The sequence below is a fragment of the Podarcis pityusensis genome, assembly GCF_964106645.2.
Source record: "Podarcis pityusensis genome assembly, chromosome: 1".
NCBI lineage: Eukaryota > Metazoa > Chordata > Lepidosauria > Squamata > Lacertidae > Podarcis > Podarcis pityusensis.
Genome location: NC_138028.1, coordinates 130,719,046 through 130,743,928, shown reverse-complemented (window position 1 = coordinate 130,743,928; position 24,883 = coordinate 130,719,046). Strand labels below are relative to the sequence as shown.

At 42.1% G+C, this 24,883-nt stretch overlaps 1 protein-coding gene across 2 annotated transcripts in view; it reads right to left on the bottom strand.

The window, feature by feature from the left end:
• The window catches only part of PARD3B (par-3 family cell polarity regulator beta), a 599,449-nt gene that overhangs the window by 555,292 nt on the left and 19,274 nt on the right, over window positions 1–24,883 (bottom strand). For both annotated transcript variants that reach the window (XM_081015796.1, XM_081015795.1), the window contains exon 2: window positions 8,705–8,806. In XM_081015796.1, the coding sequence (XP_080871922.1) occupies window positions 8,705–8,806 (102 nt within the window). The remainder of the gene's footprint in view (window positions 1–8,704; window positions 8,807–24,883) is intronic.

Here is a 24,883-nt window from a genome sequence, read left to right as displayed (position 1 = left end):
GTGTGAAAAAGGCAGTTAATTTTAGAAAATGTATGCATAAAATCAAACGTGTTTAATTATTTCAATATTTCCAGCATATGACAGATTTTTAAAAGGCAATGAAATAATGTTTCACGAAGTAGAATGAGAACAGCAGATTGACCAATAAAGGTCTTTAGACTGGATTTTAAATGCATAATGTTTTAATTTGCCTTTCATTCAAGTTCTGTATTAGATTTTACTAATAATACACCACCGGAGCCGCAAATTCTGAACCACGCAATTTCCCCACATAGACTCAATGAATATTTTTGGCCATTTGTTCTGTGATATGCAGGCTGTTATCTTCTCCAAATTCACTGTAAATTAGTAGGAGACTTTTAGCCATTTAAAATATTTAAGTGTATTGCTATGCTGGCAACATACATCATCTTGCTAGCATGCACAGTTGTCATGTGAGAGACAAGAGCTCTCAGACCTGAAGAGCAGAAAGAAAAATAGTTCACACAGAGAAGGACAACGATGTGCAATTACAAACGTCAATCAACACTGTGCTTTCCTAGACTTCTTAATCCCATGAACACCTCCAAATGGATTGAATTGATCTCTGGGCAGAAGAAACACAATTTATGAAGATAAAAACATTGCAGAGATTGGTTGCTTGTAAGTGTTTGTGGATTCATTTTTATTTTTATTTTTAAAAAGCAACAACAACCTGAAGAATCATGCCTAATAAAACTATAAAAGATTACAGTTACAATTCAGTAGGACTTACTTCTGAGTAGACACGGTGAGGGTTGCATTGCACAAGATACTTTGAACAACACTCTATAAATCACTTCACAAACATTAGTTGAACATTACTTGAGCATTAGTACAACAGCTTGTGAAGGAAATTGGGTGTAATTATCCCCATACCAATGATGAGGCTGAACAAGAATGGTTTGCCCAAGGCCACTCAATAAGTTCACAGCTAGAGGCAAAATTTGAAACATAAGCCTTGCAAGCTCACACTCTGAACCACCACGCTAAAGAAATCTTATCACAACCAAGAACTAATTCACTACATACCAACTTTTTTAGGTCCATGGGCACACCTGGAGCTTTCGCACCTGGAGGGCTGTGGCCTCCACCTCCTCTGGTAACATCTCTTCACAACACACACACCCAAGAAACAGAGTCTGCACACAAGCTTCCCTTTTCCAAGGGAAGTGGGCAAAAGTTGGGCTCATTAGACTTCATCTCAACCTTGAAAAGCACACATAGCTGAAAGAGGAAGTTGAAAACAGCACCATCCTCCAATTCCTTGCTTCGGTTCTATGTACATTTCAGGAGAAAGGTAAGCCATCTTCACTACCACGCAATCAAGGAGGAAGCGAGTGTATGTGGGAAGGAGATTCAGAAAGTTGGTGGGCACCAGGGGATGTTGGCAACTCAGTAATAATAATAATAATAATAATAATAATAATAATAATAATTTATTTATATCCCGCCCATCTGGCTGCGTTTCCCCAGCCACTCTGGGCAGCTTCCAACAAAACACTAAAATACAATAACCTATTAAACATTAAAAGCTTCCCTAAACAGGGCTGCCTTCAGATGTCTTCTAAAAGTTTGGCAGTTATTTTTCTCTTTGGCATCTGATGGGAGGGCGTTCCACAGGGCGGGTACCACTACCGAGAAGGCCCTCTGCCTGGTTCCCTGTAACTTGGCTTCTCATAGTGAGGGAATTGCCAGAAGGCCCTCGGCACTGGACCTCAGTGTCTAGGCAGAATGATGGAGGTGGAGACGCTCCTTCAAGTATCCTGGACAGAGGCCATTTAGGGCTTTAAAGGTCAGCACCAACACTTTGAATTGTGCTTGGAAACGTACTGGGAGCCACTGTAGGTCTTTCAAGACCAGTGTTATATGGTCTCGGCGGCCGCTCCCAATCACCAGTCTAGCTGCCACATTCTGGATTAGTTGTAGTTTCCAGGTCACCAGTAATGCAAAAGTAACAATACTGCCTAGCTTTATAGGGATGTTGTAAAGGTGGCGGAGACCGAGCAATCGATCAGTGTTTTGCATTCATACAGGACCACTGTTATAAATGAGAGAGGCAGCACACTAGCTTCCTATTAAACAAAATGTTGCGAGAAGAAATGGCGTATTCTTTGCCAGGGTGGGCGGGCGGTGAGCAACGAAGACTGGAGAAAGATGAAAAGAGAAAGGAATTTAAAAGGTAGCAAAGGAGATGTGAGAGATAACACAGGTTTCACTAGCAGCTGGTCAGGGGCGCCGACTTATAAAAAATATTGGGGGGGCCCATACCGGGGTCCTGGGGGAGGGAGAACGCGAGAAGCAGCGCGAGCCTCTGAGAGAACGCAAGACCCCGCGCAGCTGCTGCTCCTGCCTCAAGGCAGCGGGTTGGCTGGGTAGGCGTCAGTTCCTTGCTTGAGCAGGACCCCCGTGCCTGCCCACGTCCCTCCAGGTAGACCGGGTAGGAACCTGGCCCTTTGTATAGAAGTGACAGGCGGGCGGCAGGCAGGCAGGCAGGCAGGCAGCATGGCCGTCCCCTGCCTGCCTGCCTGCCTGCCTGCCTGCCTGCTTCCAGGTAGACCGGGTAAGAACCTGTACCTTCGTATAGAAGCGCCAGGTGGCCGCAGGCAGGCAGCAGGCCAGGGTGCGTGGACGTCCCATGCCTGCCTGCCTGCCTGCCTGCCTTCTTCCAGGTAGACCGGGTAAGAACCTGGACCTTGGTATAGAAGGCAGGCTTGCAGGCAGGCAGGCAGGCAGGCAGGCGGCTGCTGCTGCTGTTCGGTCGGCGGCTCCTTTGCTTTGCTTGCTGCCGCCCCAATCGAATTTTTGAGGGGGCTCGGGCCCCCTCAGGCCCCATGGAGTCGGCGCCTATGCAGCTGGTGAAACAGAGAAAGTGTATCTATGGTGGCCCAGGGTAGGCTCTGCTACTGATGTGGATGGGCTACAGATTTGGGGACCTTCAAAGGTAGCAAACTGCTCTAATTATACACAGGGGAAGGCTGGCCCAGGCAGCAGAGCCAGGAAGAGCTACTGAGGCAGAATGGAAAGCTCCCAGACACCAGGAACTAAACGGGGCATGGTTGCCCTCCTCTTTCAAACCACTTCTTTAACATCCTCCTAAAAGTAAACAGCGTACAAGAATAGTTGGTTCCTCAAAAGGATGGAAAAGACATAGAACGAATAAGACTTTCATTATACCAGAAGACTTTGTTGTTTTGCTCATCACCACCAAAACACTCCCTGTTCCTATTACCTCAAACAGCTGTTAGCCAGCTCTTCTCCACAATCCCAACAGTTAATTAGCAACAAGAAACAGTAAACATGTACAGCCTGCCACATTTAATTATACTGTAATTTTCTTAAGTTAGAAACAGTGCATTATTCAAATGTATGTCCCTTTTTTTAAAGAAGAAGGGGAGCAATTTTTTAACCTTACAACTAAAAATGTCTGCGAGTTCTATTTTTGACAATTCTAAGATGGTTAAATTGCTTCAGGTGCCTACCATAACTTTACAGGAGGTAAGCCATGTAAGGAACTAATTGGCATTTTAAAGTTCCCTGTATTTTACTTCACAATGTGATAAATAAAGCTTCTTTTCTCTTCTCCCAGTCTTGAGAAATTATAGGATGAAATAGTACTTTAAGATATTTCAGTAATTGTTTTTTGTTAGTGTACTAAAACAATTACCGTATTTTTCGCTCTATAACACGCACCCGACCATAACACGCACGTAGTTTTTAGAGGAGGAAAACAAGAAAAAAAATATTCTAAATGAAACAGTGGATGTATGATTTTTGTGGTTCATGCTGTGGCCACAGACATGTGATCTGACAGTGAGTTTGGAGTAGCCCAATGCAAAAATCCTGAGGATCCATGTGGATCCATGCTTTGTAACCACGTTTTTGCACCACTGCGACCCTAGGCAACAGTGGGTGCGTGATTTTTTTGGTGCAGGCTGTAGCCATGGACATGCTATGTTATCTGATGGTGAATTTGAGGTGACCCAGTGCAAAGATCCTGTGGATCCATGCTTTGTAACCACGTTTTTGCACCATTGCAGCCCCAGGCAACAGTGGGTGCGTGATTTTTTTGGTACAGACCGTAGCCATGGACATGTAATGTGATCTGATGGTGAATTTGGGGTGACCCAATGCAAAAATCCTGAGGATCCATGCTTTGTCACCACGTTTTAAATGGGGAGGGAAGGAAAGCAAAAGTCCCCCCCCCCCCAAGCCAGACAGGATATACGAAGTATGATTTCTTTTTTATTTACGGTATTTCTTTTTTGGCCACCTCTGTCACTGCAACCTTTGCTCTGTGCTTGCACACTTTGGGGCAATAGGGCATGTAACACACTTTTTTTCATCTGCCAAGATGTAGAAAATCAATTTTAATGTCCCTATATAAAATGCCTAGTGAAGCAGAAGGGTATTACATCAGCCACTGTATTAAGGCTAAACGTTTGAAGAACAGCTCTCTATGGGGGGGGGGGGGAGACTAAATTCCATTTTCAATCAATTGTTATTGTGGCAGCAATTATCAGTGTATAGCACACAATGAGGAAAAGAACTTTAAAAAATATATATATAAAAAACATTCTCACGTTATACTTCTTCAAAGAAGAGTATTAGGCTTTTAATGAAGGGGAGAGGAGAGATGCTGTAATCTTCCTGGCTCAGGAGATTCTGATTTACCAGCCGCGTGTAGAAAGTATAGATTAAGATATTTGATATACAGCATATAAATCCAGAGATTTCCATGTCTCACTCTGTAATCCAGCCTGCTGTTACTTACGAGCAGGGAAGCAGGGTTTCTCTTCCAAACAAGCATACTGTCTCCCTCCAGCAGTACATTGCTTGGAGAAGCTGTAATTTGGAGGGGGCCTGGGGGCAGGGCTCTCTGCTTTTGGAAAAGAAATGAGAAACCTACCATTGTAAAGCAAAAGTCGTTCCCCCCACCACCACCCAAGCCAGCCCTCTCTCTCTCTCTCTCTCTCCCACCTGCATGCTTTTCGGCTGCCTGCGAGTCCCTAGAGCACGGAGAGGAGGAAGTGGTGGGCTGGAGCCTGCACGCAGTGTGTGTGACTAGGGAAGAATTAGAAGGAAGGACGCGATGCTTTCCTTAACCCTCTGCTTGCCAGGAGGGCAGGGGATTCCCTGCTCTTTGTTGAGTTTGAGCAAACGCAGCAACAGAAGAGGGTGGGCAGTAAGACCCTGAGGCAGAATGCAGGAAAGCTTCTGCCTTCCCTCTTCCCTCCGTCCGCCCGCCCGATCTTATTTTTGCCTATTTTGCCCCTGCGCTTCGGCGAGTCAGCTCCAGGGACCACACATTCGCTCAATAACACGCACAGACATTTCACCTTACTTTTTAGGACAAAAAATCTGCGTGTTATAGAGCGAAATTTACGGTACTTTGCAGAATTGGTGGAGAATTCTATTGAGAGTAGAGGAAGTAAATATCTTGCCCACCAGCAAAATCCAGTTTCCCACCCCTGAAAACACACACACACACACACACACACACACACACAGAGGTTCGTTTTCCATTCACTCAAATACCTTATTATGCAGACATTTTGGAACTACTGGGCAACCAATAGATTGCAAGCTCTTTAACACTGGTCTTTCTCCCCTTTAATAAGCTATCATATTCACTGTTTGTTTTTTTAACGGGAGATGGCAGATTGTGCTGTGTATACAATGGAAAGGTTGAATACTGCAAAACACAAAACAGCAACTTGAAAAGAATAAGCTGGTAATTACACCAAATCCCCTTTGCAAGCCTGTTGTAAAGATGTTAAACGAATGCAGTGCTTTTTTTCTTAAAAAAAAATGTGTGTAGGGGTACTCTCATTTTGACTCAAGAAAATCACTATTTTATAGCTCAAATTGGGAAAAAATAAATACAGTAAATGGACAAAAGTACAAAGATTCACAAAATGTTTAGGGGTATGCGTACCCCTGTGTACCCCCAGAAAAAGCCCTGGACGAATGCTTGTGAAATGCTTTATAGGGTTTTAAAATGGTGTCATTCAAAAGAGTCCCAGCTTTTTTTCTCTGCCTGTGACCTTCTAAGCACTAACCAAGGTGTCCTGAGTTTAATGAAACAGCTGTTTTATATACAGGATTTTAAAAACCTCTGTCTTTGAAAGCAGCACGGAATGAAGAATGGTATCCAACCAAGTTATACTCAGAATAGATCCATTGTGACCAATTGACTTAAGCGGTCAATACTCCAAGTATGATTTAGATAGAGGATTAATATACTTTGAGTTAAGTATCTGATGTGCTTGTGTTTAGTCAGGGCCAGAAAGCAACACCATAAAGTAGTGTTTCACAAATATTACGCAAAGATTTGGAGACAACGGCTCTTAATAAAAGAATGGAATGGGCAACGGCTCAGGATTTGCTTTGAATTTAGACGTTTCCATGGTTCATTCCCTGGTCATTCCAGCTAACATAGCTCAAAAGTAACAGAGCTGGAAAGGCATTTCTGCCTAAGACTCTGGAGAGGCCCTGGCTGTCTCAATTCAGTATAAAGCAGATCAGTATGCTTATTTTATGTGCAGAAGCAATTACTGGCATTTGCCATGTTAGTACCAGGGAAAATAATACAAAAAAAGGAAGAAGAGATGCCTTTAATTTCATTAGAATCAACTACCTTTTTTGCAGTGGCAGACTAAATATTAATTGCAGCAAAAAGGCAGAATTTAGCAGGCAGCCAACGGCGTCTACGTTTCAGATGATCTCTCATATGAAAACAATGAACAAGAAAAGCTTGCTAGAGCACTCACCTCTCAACTGGCACCCAGACCCATGCAATCTCTCCCCCAGAAACCTCACATTGCCCCTTTCCTTTAATATTTATAAAAACGAAGACTGCCCTGCTTCAACAGGCCATCAGTACTTCAATATTGGTGCCTTCATTGTTGGTGGATTCTTCTGAATGGAGCAGGCAGGTAAGAACAGGTGGCTCACTCCATCTTGTTTCTGCATAAGCCCCGCTGAAGCCCATCCCATTTCGCCATGACACATGCGCAGAAGCGCTCAATCGCACCGCACGCATGCGCAGAAGTGGCGCCTCTGCCTACGGACTTTTTGGGTTGCGGACGGACCCCCAGAACGAATTTAATTCATATCTGGAGGGTCCACTATACATAAAAATATATAGCTAACTGAGATTCTCCCCCCCCCCATAACAAAATCCTGGCTATGCCCATCTATGAGACCCAGAGAATTTCACTGAAAAATACACAGGTGTTATCAAAAGAAAGACATGGCTTTCAAAATGTGGATGAATTAAATGTTGTATGTGCGTGTGATTTCCTTTATTATAAATATCTCACACACATACAATGAAGCAACGCTGGCTTTGTGAAAACAAGCACAAGCATAATAGAATCGTAGAGTTGGAAGGGAGCCACGGGCCATCTAGTCCAACACCCTGCAATACAGGAATCTCAGCTAAAGCATCCATGACAGGTGGCCAGCCAACCTCTGCATAAAAACCTCCAAGGAAGGAGAGTCCACCACCTCTTGTGGCAGTCTGTTCCACTGCCAAACAGCTCATACTGTCAGAAAGTTTTTCCCGAATGTTTAATCAGAATCTTCTTTCTTGCAACTTAAAGCCATTGCCTCGAGTCCTACCCTCCAGAGCAGGAGAAAACAAGCAAGCTCCCTCTTCCATATGACAGCCCTTAAGATATCTGAAGGTGGCTATCATATCTCCACTCAGTCTCCTCTTTTCCAGGCTAAACATGCCCAGCTCCTTCAAGCACTCCTTGTAAGGCTTAGTTTCTCGAACCTTGAGCATCTTGGTTGCCCTCCTCTGCACACGTTCCAGCTTGTCAACATCCTTCTTAAATTGTGGTGCCCAGAATTGGACACAGTATTCCAAGTGTGTTCTGACTAAGGCAGAATAAAAAGGTAAAGGTAAAAGACCCCTGACAGTTAAGTCCAGTCGCGAACGACTCTGGGGTTGTGGCGCTCATCTCACTTTACTGACTGAGGGAGCCGATGTTTGTCCGCAGACAGTTTTTCCAGGACATGTGGCCAGCATGACTAAGCCACTTCTGGCGAAGCCAGAGCAGCACATGGAAATGCCGTTTACCTTCCCGCCTGAGTGGTACCTATTTATCTACTTGCACTTTGACGTGCTTTCGAACCGCTAGGTTGGCAGGAGTTGGTACCGAGCAATGTCACGGGGATTCGAACCGCCGACCTTCTGATCGGCAAGCCTTAGGCTCAGTGGTTTAGACCACAGCGCCACCTGTGTCCCAAGGCAGAATAGAGTGGTACTATTACTTCCCTCGATCTGGAAACTACACTTCTTTTAATGCAGCCTAGAATAGCGTTAGCTTTTCAAATCAACACACATCTAAAACCAGTGTAAACCTATCTAAATGATTTTATCATCAGCTACTTTTTTCAGAATTATAAAAGGAGCAGGAAATATAGTTTTAACCAAAGTCCTAATGCAAAGTAGCAACGCATCGGGTTGCTTCAGTCCAGCATTGATACTGTACAGCAGCACTGTACCTCAACAAAAGCCTGCCAACATTTAATTATTTGGGCTATTCAACCTAATATCACTCTATGAAATAGCTATTCAGTATATTAAGCTATATGAGGTTATAACACAGTCAAGTAGAGCCTTAATTCAATCTGACAATTTCCAGTTAAAAATAGAGCATTATTCTCCATCTACCTTATCTTTGTCTTCCACAACATCTGCCAGGATGTCATCTGGGTCCAGGATTCCTCCATCTGTGTATTCCAGATGGTGAATATTCACCCAATACGAAGGATCCTGCAAATGAAACATAAGTGTATTTTCTCCTTAATTTACCACTTTAGCATGCTTCAGTCAGCAACAGAGTATCAAAATATTTAGTTAAAAACATTATCTCAAAATATGGATGTGTTCAAATAATCTCTCTTCAGAATATTGCGATTATTTTTAAGGAATATAATTAACAGCCTAGATTAAAATGTAAAACAACCATTTTAAAATTCACATTGGGTTGGGATCTAGAGATGCATGAGCAAGAAAGTGGCACTGTACTATGACGCTGAACAAAACCAGTGGAAGACATTTGTGTGATACTGCAAGATACTGGATCCTGGGTGGTGCGCCTTGGGATTGAGACATTAGATGAAACTTTCACTGCACAATGCCTTGCCAAGCAGAAGCACGCCTCTGAATTTCAGCTCTCTTTTCTCGCACATGGATCTTTCTGCAACAATCGCAAATTATGTCGGAACATCTGTCTCTTTAAGCTTTGCAATTTGTATCAAGTTGTTTTTGATGATGAAACAGTGACTGTTTTCAGAGGTAACAGCAAACCAAACCTTTGGGATGACGCACTCCCACCATGCATGCGAGGAAGTTATCAGAATCTCCCACTCCTGTTATGCCCCAAATAACTGGCTATTTTATCCAAGGGTGATGAACTATTACCTAAATTAACCAATATCCCAAACCAGGATATTAGCTTATAAACCTATCTAAATGCAACCACTGATTCCCAGCTGTTTTCAATAAGGATCTTGACGTTCAAATTTAAAAAAAACAAGTGCATCCTCACTGCAATCCAGTGTCACAAGGAAGTTGCATGTTTACTTGGAAGGTTACCTTACAAAAACCCTGCTAGTCCAGTTGGCAAAATTCAATAACTTGCTAAATATGGACAAAAGACAGTAACATTCACAAATAGTTAAAACACCAAGTATTTCCAACTAACCATAGCAGCAACAAAAGCTTCCAGGTCCTCCATCCAAACTGACCCCTCTAGGTCAAGCTGACACAACTAAAGTGATATTACGACTGAGTGATATACAGTGGTACCTTGGGTTACATACGCTTCAGGTTACAGACTCTGCTAACCCAGAAATAGTGCTTCAGGTTAAGTACTTTGCTTCAGGATGAGAACAGAAATCGTGCTCCAGCGGCATGGCAGAAGCGGGAGGCCCCATTAGCTAAAGTGGTGCTTCAGGTTAAGAACAGTTTCAGGTTAAGTACGGACCTCCGGAACGAATTAAGTACTTAACCTGAGGTACCACTGTATACCGATTGCTTCAGTTTCTGCCAGGCATTCCAGAATATGAATCTAGCAATGCCCAAGATTGTTTATCTTGCCAACACCTTTCAGTTTCCAATCTTTTCATAGTTCAGCATTCCAGTCCTCTTGGTCATTACAGTACTTTCTGGCAACTCCTTCCTTTTTCATAGTTTCTTCTGATAACTGGATGCCACACATATCTGATAAGACTTACACATGCAAGCATTCACTAATAAACAAGGCAATTATTCCACACTGTTTGAAGAAGCCATTTACTCTCTCCTTTTTACATAACTTGTTAGATAAAAATTAGTCTAGTTTACAACAGCCATGAACACAAAAGATGGCACTTTGTAATAATAATAAAAAGCAAGCCAAGCGTTCTTTTCTTCTGCAATAGTTCCAACATTTACTATACCCCAACTCAAACTGTTTCTGCTTTTAAAAACACCTAGCTCATCTCACATATTTATACTCACATTTCATAACATCGCAGACTTGCAAGGAGCCACAAGGTTCATCAAGTCTGCAATTTTTGCCCAACATGGGGTCAAAACCCCCAACGTGGGCTCAAAACCCATGTTGATCGGCACATGAACCGCTGATCTCATGCATGCATGCATGCAGTACAATTCAAAAGACATGGAAGTAATCTTGTCCTTTTGCTGCACACTACATACATTTTAGGGATGCGGGTGGTGCTGTGGGTTAAACCACAGAGCCTAGGACTTGCCGATCAGAAGGTCGGTGGTTCGAATCCCCGCGACGGGGTGAGCTCCCATTGCTCGGTCCCTGCTCCTGCCAAATCTAGCAGTTCGAAAGCACGTCAAAGTGTAAGTAGATAAATAGGTAAAGTAGGCCAGAAGGTAAACGGCGTTTCCATGCGCTGCTCTGGTTCGCCAGAAGCGGCTTAGTCATGCTGGCCACATGACCCGGAAACTGTACGCCAGCTCCCTCGGCCAATAAAGCGAGATGAGCGCCCTGACTGGACCTAATGGTCAGGAGTCCCTTTACCCTTTAACTTTGCATACATTTTTATTTGTGTACAGTGGTACCTCGGGTTAAGAACTTAATTCGTTCTGGAGGTCTGTTCTTAACCTGAAACTGTTCTTAACCTGAAGCACCACTTTAGCTAATGGGGCCTCCTGCTGCTGCTGTGCCGCTGGAGCACGATTTCTGTTCTCATCCTGAAGCAAAATTCTTAACCCGATGTAATATTTCTGGGTTAGCGGAGTCTGTAACCTGAAGCGTATGTAACCTGAAGCGTCTGTAACCTGAGGTACCTCTGTAGTAGTTTGGTTTCTTTACAGTTCTATCACTGGCATACCAGTTTTTCAATGTTTTAATGAAGCTTCGTGTGGTAATTGCTAAACACCAGAACTTCCCGCCTAGAAGAAGCTATTTCAGAATAAATTGTTAATTTGCGGTACCGGTTTATATATCACATAGTGCCAAGATCACCAAGTACAAATTCTTCCTCAACCTGCTCCCAAATCCTCCTACAGAGTAACTAAATGATAAAACTTAGGACAGCACTCAGAAGATTTGTATTTCATCATTGTTTCCTCTTTTAACCCTTTAATTTTGTGTTCCTCCCTTTCTTCAGTGATCTCAAACATACACAGCTATATGTAACTTTTACCGCAGCATCTCTGCCAAAGTTGTTATGCCTTACATAACTGAGTCTTAGTACTGAAAAAGAGTTTGGAGAGGAGACTGGCTTCAGCCATGGTGAGCTTCTCAGTGGTACCCACTGAACGGACAAAGGTTGTGAACACAGCCCTCTGATGTCTGAGTTCTGTTACAACTGTGTGCATAGTTTAATTCCAAAGAAATCAATCTTCTTCTTCATTCAATCAACCCTCTTTAAAAGCAAACGGAAATCTGGTCTGGATTCTACCCACCTCCATAGGACACTAAGCGAGAAAAATACCTTACTGTAATTCAAAATGCAATATAAAAACAAGCAATGAGGTGGCATGACAAGATACATAACTTGTGTTCTGCTAGCATGGAATACAGACATCTCTTTTTCCTAGGATGATTGTTTGTTTAGACAGTCCGTGAAAATAAGAAGTTGTATTATTCCATTTAAATGCACAAGAATTAACATTTTCAATTTATTTTCCAATTGGCTAGTTGCTTCATACAATGAATTAAAGGGAAATAATTGAGGAATAGATCTTTGGGGGGGGGGTCTCAATATTATAATGTGCTGTAAATATTGACCATTCTCTTATAAAGACTCTCCTCCCTGGAAGAGAGGGGAGTGGTTGTGGGCGGGAGCCCGAGCACCGCCCCTAGCAGGGGGCATTAGCCCCCTGCCTCCTCCTCTCACCTGGCTGGCGCCCACGCCCCCTTGGCAGGCATCCAACCAGGTGCCTTCGAGGGGGCGTGTTCAGTCGCCCTGGTTGTCTAGGGGGCCTGGTAGGAATTTTTCCATTTGGCATTAGGCTTTTTGGTTTTTTCGCCTACCTCGTAGCAATCGTCACAACTTTTTGTGGTATTGGTGGGTAGGTTAGGCATTGGAATAATGTGTTGTGGTGTGTCGAAGGGCTGGGTGTGGCCATCGCCTATGCCTTCAATTTTTGGGTATTCCGTTAAAGGAATCTGGCGGTCGTGTACTCTGTCCGAGGCCTGCTTGGCGGGAGGCCATGGCACGACCCCCGGTGACATCAGGGGAGAGCCTATAGTTGGATTAGCATCAACAGGCTCCACCTACTGGTGAATAAACCCCCTTGTTTTAGACATCCAATGCCTAAGCCAATACCTTTTCACTGCTGTAATCAATAAAGTTGTGGCCTTTTCTTGCCCATTAACCTTATATCACGTGTCCTTGTGTATTTATTTCACATCGCGGGGGTCGGGTCCTCGAACCACAATCATGAATCTTGCAAGTTTGATGGTATCTTAAAAGCTGAACTGAAAAGAAAGTCAATAGAACTGGGGTGTATGAGCCTTCTGCAGCTGAAAAACAGGGCAAAAATACTTTAAATAATAAACAAACCTTTCTTCTATAAAGAATTTGGAACTGAAAAGCTTGAATATGTGTTTTCAAACTAGAATACAAATCAAAGCAACACAGGCCTTGTTTCTTTTAAGTCATGACTTTAAGCCAATTTCATGGGGATTTGAGCAATTGAAGACAAAGAGAGTGTAGTCCTGGCTAGCAGTCAATAAGGTCATGAATAAAGCTCCCACTCAGTGTTTCAGAATCAGACCCAGAAAGGGCAAGACTACAGGCCCTTCTTTTCAAGACCAAAGTCTTTGCAGAATCTTGTGGGCTGGATTCACCTTAAACCAGGAATAGGCAAACTCTGGGCCCTCCAGATGTTTGGGACTACAATTCCCATCATCCCTGACCATTAGGTCCTGTTAGCTAGGGATGATGGGAATTGTAGTCCCAAACAGCTGGAGGGCCAGAGTTTGCCTATGCCTGACCTAAACAGCCACATCAGCGAATGCCCTGCATAAGGACTTCCAAGGGGGCTTCGCTCTTCTCCTTCACCCAATGTCCGTCCCCCAAAAAATGGCTAAGGGAGTTTCAGGAGAACTTCCAGAATAGTGTGCAGGCCAGGGCGGGGGGGGGGGGGGAGGCACAACTGTTCCATCCGATGAACTGTAAATTTTGCGCATACAGAACATTTGTAATAGTGTAAAGTTGAATCCTATCCTGTGATTTTTATGGTCTCACTCACCTCCTCTTTAGCACTGAGATTCCGACATACTGCAGCCCTTAGGATCCAGCTCTTGAGAAGAATTACACAGGTGATTTAACTTTAAACACTTTTAAATTAAATGTTGCCTGGCATGCGAAAGTTTAAAGCTAAGAATTGCCCGAATCGCTGCAATACCAACAGCCCATGAAAAGATGACAAATGGGTGAAGGCTGCTATCAAAAGTTTAAGATTTTTATTAGAAAGGTAAATGCTAATATGATAATGTTAAGAGTTATTAACTAAACTGCATCGCTTAAGCTTCCACATTATTTAGTATACATTTCAGTTAACCAGTTTTTTAAGCCTAAATGTCATTTTTAATTAAATTTTAAAAAATGAGTCATAGAGGGTGGTTTTTTTTTGATAATCTTATAATTTTGGCGTCATCGTTCCCAAAACACAACTGCAAGACATGTGTCTGTCTTCTATATTTCCAAATCACTAATGCAATTCCAAAAAAACTAGCATTATGCACACAATCCAGAAAAAAATCAAGCATTTGAGCTTTTCTTTGCACACACTAGATTGGATGAATCATTTTCACCCAAATTAGCATGCATAAAGATTTTTTTTTTAATGGGATCTAATAAATCGCTGGTGATGAAGATTTAGAAGAAAAACTTCAGGAATGCTGCTTGATGCCAAAAGACAAGACCACCCTTCTTGCAAACACATACCCCCCCCCACACATTCCTTACTCAAGGACTCAGAACTACAAAAGAATTAATTTGCAAGTGTAATATCTGCACAGATACGCACAGCTCAGCAAAACTTTACTCAAAAAAGCACACTATGATCATCTGCCTTAAGGCAAGTAAGATCGACAGGAATCCAAATTCAGTATGGAACCTCACTAAATGGATTGGAGGAAGTGGTTGCAATGAGATTTGTTTTTTTTTCATGTGGAAATAGTAAAACTACTACAGACACTAACATTGGCAATTCCAGTGTTGCCAGAACTTCACATACAGAGTTCCAGTTCACACGTCATAGTAAACCACAGTTAACAGCTAACCATGAATGTCGAGATCACTACAACTTCATTCCTACCCTAAGGGGAATGGGAGCAACAAACCACAACCCATGACTTTGCACCGTGTCCTAACCAGGGATTGTAGATTGCTTCACTGAAACAAGCGGCGATTGGTAAGCCAAGAACAAACATTGGCTTCACACTGTTGGAAGAGAAACTAATCATATTGCAGGGTTGGGCATAACTGTAACCTGATTTTTATTGTTCCTATTCACACCACGTGGTGAGCCAAGCAGGAACCACAGTGCGCTGTTGTAGCTTTCTTGGTTTACCACTGTGGTTTGCTGGGAGAGAAATAAATCACAAGGACCGGTTCACACGTAATGGGAAGACAGCCACAGGTTTGCTCCCTACACATAAGTAAGGAAGGAGCAAGGGAGGCATGCCACATGAACTTTTGAGCAACGCATGCCAGCATGCTGACCACTCACATTATACCTCAGTTCCTTTCTTTTTTATATAATAATTTTTATTAAGTTTTCCACTTTAACAATCCAATCAGATCACATTAAATATTCCAAATTATACAAATACATATCATAAAGTCCAAATATTTTGCCAAATTATAAATTTTTGCTGGGGCTTCCCATGCTTCAAGTTCAGTGGGGTCCAATCATCTTATGTTTCTACTGCCTTGAGTTTCCAATAGTTCCTTCTTTAAATCTTCCTGTTGTTATCCTTCCTTCTTTCATGGCCTCTGAGTTGTTTCCACAGGCGAGTTGAAATGAGCAATAATATGCTTCTGTGTGAAATTTGTGTGACTCTCCTTTCTTTTCTTTTCTTTTTCTTTTTTTGCAGCTGGTAAGTCTATTATTTGCAGTATGTCCTCACACGCTGGTGTTTATGCTGAATCAATCCAAAAGTCCTTCTCTGGTGGCAGACGCCATCTTCTCTCAGTTCCGATGAAATAAAATCTAGGCATTTGCTCATTAATTTTCTCAGACAGGTTGCATCAAACATTAGTCTTTCCAGAGGAGGTTTGCCAAATCAGACTTGAAGTACAGATATAAAAACAAATTAAGAACTCGCCTCCCCCTATGACTATTTATCTCTGCAACTCAGTCTATCCCATAATGGTGGATCCCAATTGAATAGTGCGTCACAGGAGAGTCTTTTATCTTCTTCCAAGTATTTCAAAGAACAAAGGTTTTAATTAGTATTATTATTTCCACACAGTTTATATTTTCCAGTCTCACTTGCTGTACACATTATACCTCAGTTTCATTCAAACCATGGTTTAATGTGACACATGGACCAGGTCTGAGAAACACATTTCATTGGTACCTCGGTTTTTGAACAGCTTAGTTCCTGAACAACTCAGAACTCAAACGCTGCAAACCCGGAAGTAGGTGTTTAGATTTTCGAACTTTGCCTCGGAAGCTGAATGTGCTCCTGAGCTTCCGTTTTTACCCTTGCACTGCTAATTTGAGTCCCCTGAAAAGTAATTAAGGCTTCCTTCCTTCCATTTTTACTGTTGCACAGCTCATTTGAGTCGTTCCCCATCCTAATTAAGGCTTTTTTCCTCCCGTTTTTACCCTTGCCCAGCTTGTTTGAGTCCCCCACCCCCAAATCGTAATTAAAGACTTCCGTTTCTGATTGCAGTGTTCTGAGGTGATATTTGGTGCTTTTGTTTTTGCTATTTTTTTTTCATTTTAGTTTGTGTGGCTTTTTCATTTTTGTGACAGTGGCTTGTTTTTTGTTTTATGATTGATTGATTGATTGATTGATTGTGTGACTGTGGAAATTGATAAAAGCCCCCCCCATTCATACAATGACTATCATCAGTGCACATAATTAAAAAAAAAAAAATTAATTTTGATCATCTACAATACTGTTTTATTTATTTGATAGTACAGAACATTGATTATTGCTTTCATTTTATGGATCAATGGTCTCGTTAGAAAGTAAAATTCATGTTAAATCGCTGTTTTAGGGGTTGTTTTTAAAAGTCTGGAACAGATTAATCTGTTTTGCATTACTTTCGATGGGAAAGTGCGCCTTGGTTCTGGAACGCTTTGGTGTTTTTTTTTTGGTTTTTTTTTTTTTTTTGCATTTATGATTTTATTGAATTCAAACTCATTATACATTTTATCCATTATACAACAAATCATATCCGTTTTAGACTTCCTTCAACGTCACTGACATTCTTTCATAGTTATCCATTTAGTACACATTCCATTCTTCCATATTGCCATTTACACCTCCCTTCCCTCATTATTTCTATTAAACAATATTCATAAATTCTTTACAGAGCCTCTTTAAAACCCGCCAGCGTTGTATTTGCACCATAGTTATTTTCCAGATAACACACAAATTTCTCCCAGTCCTTTATAAATTTTTGGTCTTTAGTATATCTGATTTTCCCTGTTAATTTGTCCAGTTCTGCATATTCTATTAATTTTGCTCTCCACTCTTCTACCCTTGGAATTTCCTCCTGCTTCCACCTCTGAGCCAATATGATTCTGGCAGCTGTTACAGCATACTGGAAAAGTTTGCAATCTTTCCTTCTAATGTCCTTCCCTACAACACCTAATAAAAAAGCCTCTGGCCTTTTCACAAAGGTATACCTTAACATCTTCTTCATCTCATTATAGATCTCATCCCAGAAGCTTTTTACTTTCTTACATTCCCACCACTGGTGGAAGAATGTCCCTTCTTTGCATTTACATTTCCAGCATTTGTTATCTACCTTATACATCTTTGCCAATCTTACAGGTGACAGGTACCATCTGTAGAGCATTTTCATCATATTTTCCTTCAATAACGTGCAGGCCGTAAATTTTATGTTCTCTTTCCACAACCTTTCCCAATCCTCCAGTTGAATATTATATCCTAAGTCCCTTGCCCACTGTACCATCACTGACTTCACCTCCTCATCTTTCATGTGCCACTCTAACATTATTTTATACATCTTTGATAGATTTTTAAATTCGTTATTTATTATTTCCTTTTGGAAGGTTGATTCTTTTTCTGCATACCCCCTTTCCTTCAACTCTTTTTTAAACATTTCGTTTATCTGGAAGTAGTGTAGCCAATCATATGTTAATGCTTTAACTTGGTCGTATGATTTCATTTTCCACTTCCCTCCTTCATTGGTAATCATTTCTCCATATGTTCCCCACTTTCCTCTCATGTTAGTTTTCTTAACACACATTATTTCTAACGGGGATAACCAATGTGGGACTTTTGGTTCTAGTATATTTTTATATCTATCCCAAACCTCTATTAGTGCTCCTCTAAAAATGTGATTTCCAAATCCCTTATGTACTCTCTTTTTGTCACACCATAGGTACGCGTGCCACCCAAATTTGTTATTGAACCCTTCCAAATCTAATAATTCTTTGTTTTCCAATTTTACCCATTCTTTTAACCAGCACAGGCATGCTGCCTCATAATACAATCTCATGTCTGGTAGTGCGAAGCCTCCTCTCTCCATTGCATCTGTCAATAACTTAAATTTAATTCTAGGCTTCTTTCCTTCCCAGACATATCTTGAAATCGCCTTTTGCCATTCCCCGAAAATTTTTGTACCTTTTAGTATGGGTAAAGTTTGAAATAAAAATAACAACTTAGGAAGCACCATCATTTTTACCATTGATATTCTTCCCCATAGTGATAGTTTCAATCTGTCTGGAACGCTTTGGTTTTGGAACGGAATACCAGAACGGATTAAGTTTGTGAACCAAGGTTCCACTGTAGTCCCCTGGAGCCTCCTATAGTTCCACACAATTCTTGTGCAACCGCTTGAAAAGCACCGTTTGATACCACTGCAGCGTAGAGTTAATAGGGTCATTTAGTAAAAGCATTTTATGGTCTACTCTTTTGAATAAACTCCTAATTATGGGAATGGCAATTATCGCCTGCAGCATGACATACGTTAGCATATGTGCTAAGCTACAGTTCTATCTATAGTTTCAATCAAGACTTCATACTACATTTTTAAAAGAGGAGACATTTGAAAATACCTACCTAGTTTAATTCACCTCGGCACTTCAAATGAATATTGAACAGCAATATTTAATGTGCATGTGCTATTTGCCTAAAGGCTGAAACCCATGGTTAGAATCAAACTATTCCAAGGTTGTTTATGATCACATTTTTTTTATGCAAAGAGCAATGCTTTCAGGATTATTATGTAAATATTTTCCTCATCACATATATATTTCTAAAAGCTAGTCACCTGAATATATATATATATATATATATATATGAAGCAGTAGCTTATTTAGACAAATTTAAGTCACCTCTTGCAGTGAAGGCTGTTCAGGAAAATCAAATCACCACCAATAATTTTACCTCACCTCTAAGCACTAACAACGCAAAGCTCGTTTCTAGACTCACAACACAGCAAAGGAATAGGAGGGTAAGGGGATATATACAGTGGTACCTCTGGTTACGTACTTAATTCGTTCCGAAGGTCCGTACTTAACCTGAAACTGTTCTTAACCTGAAGCACCACTTTAGATAATGGGGCCTCCCGCTGCTGCCGCGTCACCGGAGCACGATTTCTGTTCTCATCCTGAAGCAAAGTTCTTAACCTGAAGCACTATTTCTGGGTTAGCGGAGTCTGTAACCTGAAGTGTATGTAACCTGAGGTACCACTGTACTAACACATCATCCCATGCTGATTACAAGTCATGATGTTTGACAGAAGACGTAACATGAAGCAAGAAGCAGGGCAATGAATGAATACAAGCAAGGATAGGGGTAGCTGACGCACAATGACCGCTCAGGTTAGATCAGCTGCGTTTGGCTTCTCCTCTCCCTGAACTTCCTTCGTTGCAACTGGTCATTATAAGAATTAGGGCGCAACTTTAAGAACGCTCCATTCCATCCTCCATTCTCATCCTTCCCCTTTTCCGTCACATGTTTTAGATTGCAAACCTGTGACCAGGGACTGTTGTTTCGATGAACAGTGGTACCTTGGGTTGCATACGCTTCAGGTTACAGGCTCTGCTAACCCAGAAATAGTACCTCGGGAATGGTCAATATTTACAGGACATTATAATATTGAGACCCCCCCCCCAAAGGATCTATTCTTCAATTATTTCCCTTTAATTCAGTGTAGCAACTAGCCAATTGGAAAATAAATTGAAAATGTTAATTTTTGTGCATTTAAATGGAATAATACAACTTCATCTTTTCACGGACTGTCTAAATAAACTATCATCCTAGGAAAAAGAGATGTCTGTACAGTGGCACCTCGGGTTACATACGCTTCAGGTTACATACGCTTCAGGTTACAGACTCTGCTAACCCAGAAATAGTGCTTCAGGTTAAGAACGGACCTCCAGAATGAATTAAGTACTTAACCTGAGGTACCACTGTATATTGTGTAGGGGACTTTTTCTATCTTTATGCAGTGGCGTCGCAACAGGGGTGGTGTGCCGCGGGTGCCATGTCTGGGGGGGGTGACAAGAAGGCACCCTGCAGGGGCTCGCGGCGGCACGAGCAGCCATCGCTCCCTGGAGGATCCTCTGTTCGTGGCTGCAGCCACAAGCAGAGGATACCGGCACCAGCAGCAAACCGCTATTTACAGCACATGTGCGGCGTCACTACCTATTTATCTACTTGCACTTTGACGTGCTTTCGAACTGCTAGGTGGGCAGGAGCAGGGACCGAGCAACGGGAGCTCACCCCGTCGCGGGGATTCGAACCGCCAACCTTCTGATCAGCAAGCCCTAGGCTCTGTGGTTTAGACCACAGCGCCACCCGCGTTCCTCAAAAAAGATGAGTTAATTCATGGCCTCACTTTTCCTTGACAGCTAAGTTGTAATCCCTTAGAAACGAGAATTTTCCTTTTCCATGCATAATATAATAACCAATCCCTGAGCTCATGGAATAGAGCAAATTTAAAACAATACCTATTGCGTATTTGTTGCTGTGCTTGCCCTAAAATGCCAGAAACAAAAACAGGCAAGTTGGTATCTTTTATTGGCTCAACAAATGCTCAAAAAAGGGAATGTGTATACATATCAAACAATTACCAACAATATATAAGAGTAGATATCATTTTTATGGCTGGATCAGAGCATAGTCTGCTCCCACACAAGTCTGCTCAGAAGTTCCAAAGAAACTACAACTTATAACAGAGACTTTTATAGCTAGGATCACCATAACACATGATCGACATACCCCTTTTAAAAGATAAATAAAACCTCAATCGAAAACCAGGAAATATGCCAAAATCATGAAAAATAAACTCACTCTAGATAATGTGCATGTGATGCTTGGTTTTCAGCCAAGAGAAAGAGTCTTCAGTTCTCCACAAAATTATTAAATGGCTTCATTATTACAAAGGGGATGACATAATCAGAAAACAAATGGAATTCCTCACAGCCTCCAAGTAAAATGATATGAAACTAGTCTTGTTTTCAGCCGAAGTGCAATAATGCATTTCTAAATAGGTATCCAGTAACAACTTGATTGTGCCAAACATCTGTTGGGATACAGATGTCATGAAATCACTTTTACACTACTTAATTAATGTAGATACATTAATTAATGTCTTCTACAGCAAGTTTTCAAAAATCCTCAATATGCAAACCAGGTAAACCGTTGTGTTTGCATGTTGCGATTTTAAATGAATTCTGGGAGCCAGGGTAGCTGCTTCCAGGAAAGAATAATTCTAAAAAGTGTGGCATTTGCAATATTTTTAAAAATAAGTAAACAAAAGTCTACATAAAATTGTCTTCCACGGGTTAAGTCCATGGGAAGTTAAGTTATGGTGTCTGTATGGATCCAGTAGCAATCCCTTCCTTCTTAATATCCCAGAATTTGATGGTCGTTTTATGGGAAATATTTTCAAACCAGAGGGAGTGTAGAATTAAAATGCTTTGCAACAGGATTATTATTATTATTATTCAGTATTATTCAGTATTTCTGCAGTTTCCCCCCATAAACAACCCAGGCTGCTTGCATTCAATAATGCTTATTACACTGCTAGACTCACAGGAAGATGTTTTGCTTCATGAACTAGCTTTCGTCAGTTCTGCTTTTAATTACTGTATAGCTGTTTCTCTAAGCACAGGTGTTACAACCAGTTATGTGACCCTGCATTAATGATGGGAAGGTTTATTTCAGCTCTCACCAACGTCACAGGCTTTGACGTTGGAAGAAGACAACAAAGAGAGGCTTGCTGGTGGCTTTCAAAAGGTGTCGCCAAGTGAATTGGCAACCAAATGGCTACTTTTCGCAACAGCCAGCTGAAACTTTGTTGTTGTTGTTTAGTCGTTTAGTCGTGTCCGACTCTTTGTGACCCCATGGACCACAGCACTGTTAGTATCTTTTCCCAACAAGCACGCCAGGCACTTCTGTCTTCCACTGCCTCCCGCAGTTTCGTCAAACTCATGCTGGTAGCTTCGAGAACACTATCCAACCATCTCGTCCTCTGTCATCCCCTTCTCCTTGTGCCCTCCATCTTTCCCAACATCAGGGTCTTTTTCAGGGAGTCTTCTCTTCTCATGAGGTGGCCAAAGTCTTGGAGCCTCAGCTTCAGGATCTGTCCTTCCAGTGAGCACTCAGGGCTGATTTCCTTAAGAATGGATAGGTTTGATCTTCTTGCAGTCCATGGGACTCTCAAGAGTCTCCTCCAGCACCAGAATTCAAAAGCATCAATTATTTGGCAATCAGCCTTCTTTATGGTCAAGCTCTCACTTCCATACATCACTACTGGAGCTGAAACTTAGGAGGTGCTAGAATGGAAGGCATGTGGTGGTCTTTGCTTACTCCACATATTGAGTTCACTGGTTCCTTTGCAAAAGCTAATACAGTGGTACCTCGGGTTACATACGCTTCAGGTTACATACGCTACAGGTTACACACTCCACTAAGCCAGAAATAGTGCTTCAGGTTAAGAACTTTGCTTCAGGATAAGAACAGAAATCGGGCTCCGGCGGTGCAGCGGCAGCAGGAAGCCCCATCAGCTAAAGTGGTGCTTCAGGTTAAGAACAGTTTCAGGTTAAGTTCGGACCTCCGGAACGAATTAAGTACTTAACCCGAGGTACCACTGTACCATGGGTAGGCAAACTAAGGCCCGGGGGCCAGACCCGGCCCAATCGCTTTCTCAATCCGGCCCTCGGATGGTCTGGGAATCAGCATGTTTTTACATGAGCAGAATGTGTCCTTTTATTTAAAATGCATCTCTGGGTTATTTGTGGGGCACAGGAATTTGTTCTCCCCCCCAAAATATATATATATATATAGTCTGGCCCCCCACAAGGTCTGAGGGACAGTGGACTGGCCCCCTGCTGAAAACGTTTGCTGACCCCTGGCTAATACCATTGTCACAATTATGTACACAGTAAGCCCGCAATTTAAGTTCCAAAAGCATACACAGTCAAAACCCATTGGGTTCAATGGTGTGTGGGATTGCCAAAATAATTTTTCCTAGAATCCTGCTCTCTTCCAACTCTGGGTGGTGAAGGGATGGTCACACATGTAAAGTAGAATGCACACAAGTTAAAAGGTGTGCAAGTTGTGGTCTTACTGTGTTCAGTCCAGAAAAACCAAACCTTGTGTTTCTTTCGTGTGTTTCGGAAGACAGAAATTCCAGCGCAGCATAAATTTTTTCGCCATACAAATCTGTCACCAGACAAGGCACCACAGCAAAACATGTCCTCTCCCAGTCACCTCAGATGGTGGGGACATTCTCAAAAGCGCACTAGAAATTGGCTAAAATGTACACAGGAACCAACAGTATTTTAAGTACAGTACCTGATTTCCAAGTTATGTGGGGTTTTATAGGTGAGTACCAGCACTTTGACTGGGACACGGGTGGCGCTGTGGGTTAAACCACAGAGCCTAGGGCTTGCTGATCAGAAGGTCGATGGTTCGAATCCCCGCGACAGGGTGAGCTCCCGTTGCTCGGTCCCTGCTCCTGCCAACCTAGCAGTTCAAAAGCACGTCAAAGTGCAAGTAGATAAATAGGTACCGCTCCGGCGGGAAGGTAAACGACGTTTCCGTGTGCTGCTCTGGTTCGCCAGAAGCGGCTTAGTCATGCTGGCCACATGACCCGGAAGCTGTACTTCGGCTCCCTTGGCCAGTAAAGCGAGATGAGCACCGCAACCCCAGAGTCGGTCAAGTCTGGACCTAATGGTCAGGGGTTCCTTTACCTTACTACCAGCACTTTTAACTGATTTTGAAAAAGGAAAAGGGACCAGCAGAGTTATTCCAACATCAGTAAACACATTTCCAGTGACTGATAAGGACTTTAGCAGCTACATTGCACAGAATGTTAAGGAGGGAGAAGAGTTATCAGGGTTGGAATCGTCAGCTGACCATTTATGACTGGTCATAGAATCATAGAATCATAGAATCATAGAGTTGGAAGAGACCACAAGGGCCATCGAGTCCAACCCCCTGCCAAGCAGGAAACACCATCAGAGCACTCCTGACATATGGTTGTCAAGCCTCTGCTTAAAGACCTCCAAAGAAGGAGACTCCACCACACTCCTTGGCAGCAAATTCCACTGTCGAACAGCTCTTACTGTCAGGAAGTTCTTCCTAATGTTTAGGTGGAATCTTCTTTCTTGTAGTTTGGATCCATTGCTCCGTGTCCGCTTCTCTGGAGCAGCAGAAAACAACCTTTCTCCCTCCTCTATGTGACATCCTTTTATATATTTGAACATGGCTATCATATCACCCCTGGTCATGTTCCTGGAAGATGGAACTTATGGAATCTGGAATTCTTATGTGATGCCCCATCTTTCATTGCATCGCCATGGTGCCACATTTATGACATGGCTTTCTAAAGACATTTGCCTCTAGTTATGTGTTACATTTTTGTTTTCAACAATTTTTTTTTATTATTTATTTAATGGGGCTATTCTTCGGATTCCAGGATAAAAGACGAGAAGTGCTGTGCCTCAGTGGTTGCTCATACAGTGGTACCTTGGTTCTCAAACTTTATCCATTCCGGAAGTCCGTTCCAAAACCAAAGCGTTCCAAAACCAAGGTGCGCTTTCCCATAGAAAGTAATGCAAAATGGTTTAATCCGTTCCAGACTTTTAAAAACAACCCCTAAAACAGCAATTTAACATGAATTTTACTATCTAACGAGAACATCGATCCAT